General features: G+C 33.8%; 1 protein-coding gene across 2 annotated transcripts in view; it reads right to left on the reverse strand.

Annotated features, from left to right (window-relative positions):
• LOC106875783 (probable inactive peptidyl-prolyl cis-trans isomerase-like 6) overlaps positions 1–4,769 on the reverse strand; it is a 26,534-nt gene that overhangs the window by 2,944 nt on the left and 18,821 nt on the right. For both annotated transcript variants that reach the window (XM_014924049.2, XM_014924048.2), the window contains exons 6-7: positions 3,145–3,201; positions 1,926–2,061 (exon numbers count right to left, since the gene is read on the reverse strand). In XM_014924049.2, the coding sequence (XP_014779535.1) occupies positions 1,926–2,061; positions 3,145–3,201 (193 nt within the window). The remainder of the gene's footprint in view (positions 1–1,925; positions 2,062–3,144; positions 3,202–4,769) is intronic.

Genomic DNA, 4,769 nt, shown 5'->3' on the forward strand with positions numbered 1-4,769 from the left:
ACAGGTCTTTGCAAGCCAAGTTTAGTGTCCAATGAAGGAGACGTTGGCATGGGTGCCAGTCGTCGAATTTAGTTCAATTTCGATTTCACTTGCCTCGACAGGTCTTCGCAAGCGGAGTTTAGTGTCCAATGAAGGAAAGGCACACATAAGTGGGCTGGCTACTACCCTGGCAGAGGCCTCGGATTATAGTCTCACTTGGCTTGCTGGGTCTTCTCAAGCACAGCATATTTCCAAAGGTCTCGGTCACAAGCCATTGCCTTGGTGAGGCCTAATGTCCGAAGGTCATGCTTCACCAAAATAAGTACTTAATGGTAATTGCAGTCAACTCTAATGAGAAGGATAGATAATCTGATAAATCAAGAATACTCTGGAATTAACATGCCATTAAGGGAAACTTGGTTTGTTTGTGTTTTTTTTATCTCTCTGGAGACCAAAGTATAGCTGTGAATATGTTTCTACTTCGATATGTACCAACAGCAGAGAATATTTATGGCATAGGGTAACTTACATAACTTTGCAGGGACTTTTTCATATTGACCCTTTAACTGCAAAATTAATTTCATGGTTATTCCAGTGATAATGATAAATATCTACCAAGAAGTTGAATTGGTATTTTCTGCAAGTCATATTGCCTCAGAATATTTGATATGTCTTAGTCTCAACAACAAAAAGTTTTAAAAATGACTTTTTCAACAAAAGACAGATTGTAATGTAAAATTGCCTTCTGTAGTTAAGGGTAATGGAATTTTGAGTCAATATATCTGATTCCTGCAGTAAAAGGGTTTAAACAGCTAATTTCAGTTCCAGAATGAGTTCCAGAATGTGACAATATTTCAAAGAAATATGGAGGTAAAACAATTGAACTACAAACTACCTACAAATTAAAAGTTTAAAATTTACTATATTCATTTTATTGTTTCTGAGCAGAGCTCTAATTGTACACTGTTACTATTTGCTTAGTTGTAGACAATAGGTGCCACATCATCTGACACTGCTAGATTCCACAATAGGCAAAAATCCTGATCAGAAGCAAAGTTATTTTTTTATGTGCTTCATACTACAAAGCAGGGGTTTAAGAACATATTTTTAAGAGCCTCTTAAGGTGAAGAAAATAATAAATTTTCTTACATCATAAAAATTTAGAAACTTGAGAGACATGAAATGAATTATTTTTAATAGTGAAACTCAAAGTAGATTGAGCTACAAATAACAGCATTCAAATGGCAAAAGTTGAAGGCTACCCATGGGACACAAACCTACATCTGTAAACATGACAGATGTTTTGATTGTCTCGTAGGTAGTTTTTGACTTTTTCCATCCAAAGGGATTTTTAACTTTATATTTACATGCTATTATTTATTGCTTTATCTACTTTGAGTTCCATTGTTAAATACAAATTTATTTTTTTTATTTTTGGGAGTAATTGAATATATTATTCACTGAGGAACAAGAAAGGAACACATGGTAAATGACAAAAGAAAGGGGATGCTGATATATCTGACATGGTTATTCAAAACTAGATCTGGATGAAATCTCAGTTATCTAATAACCAAGACCAGAACAGAAATGGTGACAGGAAAATACAGGTCAATATTAAGATAGCTAAATATGTAACTTGTAAATAAATTTTTGTACTTGTTGTATTTGTGTTAATGTAAATTTTGTTGATCTATAAACTTGAATATTTATACAAATTAACAAAATAACAGATGATATATTCATTAATAAATGATCAAACATAAATTTATGTAGTTTACTAAGGTTACTAAATGCAAATGACAAAGTATTTATTAGCTATAGAAACACTATCATTGTTTATATCAAAAACATTTGATTTGGTAGTTAGTGGTATAAAACAATGAATTTTCTTTAACAAGCAGACAGACGAAAAGTGAATTGAAACACAGTTACTGAAAACATCTTACCCAAAGGCAACATATTTATGATTCATCCAAGGTGTTTCTACTAAAGTTATAAAAAATTGGGAAGCATTTGTATGCCGTCCATGGTTAGCCATTCCTAGCATGCCCCGTTTGTTGAAAGGTACACAAAAATTTTCATCTAAAGAATAAAGAAATTTTAAAGACAAATTAAGAAACAATGTTTATGGTTCAATTATGTGAAAAACTGAAAATAAATAAGGAACTATTCTAGTGTAGATATTACTTGAATTTTAATTACAAGAAGCTTTAAGTAGAATAATAAAATTTATGTTCAATTTCTCGGTTATTATACTTTATAATTGGTTACAAAATTTTCATTAAATCAAATGAGATAACTGAATATTCATTGCAAATCAGAAATCATTAAAGATACATTTAACAAGTATAATGGGTGCTAAACCCTGTATCCCACAAAGCCTAACTGAGCAGTACAATGGTGATATATATTAAACATAATCTGATCTGAATGTATCAGATAATTTCATAAAAGACCTTGCTCTCTTAGAAACCCATTGGTATCGGTACTGTTAATAATACATATTCCTCAATTGCTCTTTCATTAAAATTTTTTTCAAAAGCTAAACTTGCAATCATGAAATGGATGTAGACCCTGTTACCAGTAATCAATTTGATTTTCTGTATACACTCATTATCATGAGCACAATAAAGGCAGTGAGCTGGCAGAATCATCACCATGCAAGGACATAATGCTTAATGGTATTTCTTCTGGCTTTTCATTCTGAGTTCAAATTCTGCCAAGGTCTACTTTGCCTTTCATCCTTTTGGGGTAGATAAAATAAATACCAGTTGAGCACTAGGGCTGATGCAATTGACTAGCCCCCTCCTCCAAAATTTAGTATATTTTGTGGTACCAAAGACTCCAATTCATGAGGGTATTCAATGTAAAGGCACATGGCTCAGTGGTTTGAACATTGGGTTCACAATCAACAGGTAGTGATTTTGAATCCCGGACCAGGCTGTGTGTTGTGTTCTTGAGCAACACACTTTATTTCATGTTGCTCTAGCTCACTCAGCTATTGAAATGAGTTGTGACGTCATTGGTGCCAAGCTGTATTAGCTTTTGCCTTTCCTTTGGACAACATCAGTGGATGGAGAGCAGAGGCCTATAGTAGAAAGCATTATGATGATCACAATAAAGTAGTTGTACAAATGGAATATATAGTCAAGTGAAAATACCAACCTTCAAATTCGCCTCCATATATAGACTCTCCATCATTACCACGACCATAGCACACATCTGGAAGAGAGAGATTCTAGGTTATTATTTAACTTATGCAAACAGCTTTATCAACTAGGAGAACTGTGGTTTTCTATGCATCCATACAAAAATCTATGTATTCATCCATACATTCATATGCACACACACACACACACACACACACACACACACACACACACAAATATATGTATTATATTGCATGAAATGAGAAATAAGGAAAGCTTCTAACAATGCAGAAAGTTTTTAAATCCTTTATACTACCTCACTACAATGTGCCAAGTGAACTTCAACACTCTTCTTATATTGCATATTCTAGTGCATTCAAATATCTCTCACATCAGTGTTTTCATCATCAAGGAATCTATTAGGGTAGAGTAAGACACCTTTATGATGAGTTGGTTTAACATTGTGAAAAGGATAAAGATCCTCTTCAGTCATGAATGACCATGGAATTGCACCTAGAAAGTTACCTTCCAAGGCACAAGCCCAGAGAAGTTTGTTTATGGAAGACCAGCAGTTGCCCATGCATACCAGCCTCTGCTCTCCATGCCACTGATGTTATCCAAGGGAAAGGCAAAGGTCGATACAGCTTGACACCAATGATGTCACAACTCATTTCGACAGCTGAGTGAGCTAGAGCAACATGAAATGAAGTGTTTTGCTCAAGAACACAACACACAGCCTGGTCCAGGATTCAAACTCACTACCTATTGGCTGTGAACCCAATGTTCAAATCATTGAGTCATGTGTTTTTACATTGAATACACACATGAGTTGGAGGCTTTGGTACCACGATATATATATATATATATACTCAATTTTCTAGTTCAAGCGGAATGTACGCACCACACACAATGCACTCTGGCATTGCCCGGGTCATTGATAACAATAACACCATGACCAACTGGTATTGTAGTACATATCTCTGATAAGGAAAAACTGATTTGAAATTGTACCAATTAATGAACACAGTGTGCATTCCAACCAATGAAGGGACATGCACCACGAGCAGACTTGTGTGTGTATGTGACCTTAATTTGCCCTCGCATAGATGTATTATTTTGTGGTACCAAAGCCTCCAACTCATGTGTGTATAAAGTTAAAAATCCCTTTGGATGGAAAAAGTTGTCTTCCCTAAGGTTATCAGGTCAGACATTTGTTTTCCATCGTACCACTTATATTATAGTACATGCTCAACCGCTGTGAAAAACAGGGAGATTGTAGCAAATTCCTTACAAACTTTGTGGTTTATGGAATGAATAATAGGCATGAATATATACTAATAATGATAAGCAACTTTGCATAAATCGGGTTGAATAAGGAGAAAGATGTTTAAGGCAAAAAAAACCAAAGGTTTTCGTCATTGGGAGTTTTAAATTGTTTAAATTTTATTGTTATTATACTGTTTACACTTAAAATCCATTGTATCGTCCTGTTTTTGTCTTTTACGTTGTTGTATGTGTCTTAATGTAATTTTATGTACGCCCTTGTGACCAATGAATTAATTAATTATTATTAATTTTATTATTATTATTATTATTATTATTATTATTATTATTATATGTATATATATATATATATATATA

This window comes from Octopus bimaculoides, chromosome 2 (assembly GCF_001194135.2).
Source record: "Octopus bimaculoides isolate UCB-OBI-ISO-001 chromosome 2, ASM119413v2, whole genome shotgun sequence".
Classification (NCBI taxonomy): domain Eukaryota; kingdom Metazoa; phylum Mollusca; class Cephalopoda; order Octopoda; family Octopodidae; genus Octopus; species Octopus bimaculoides.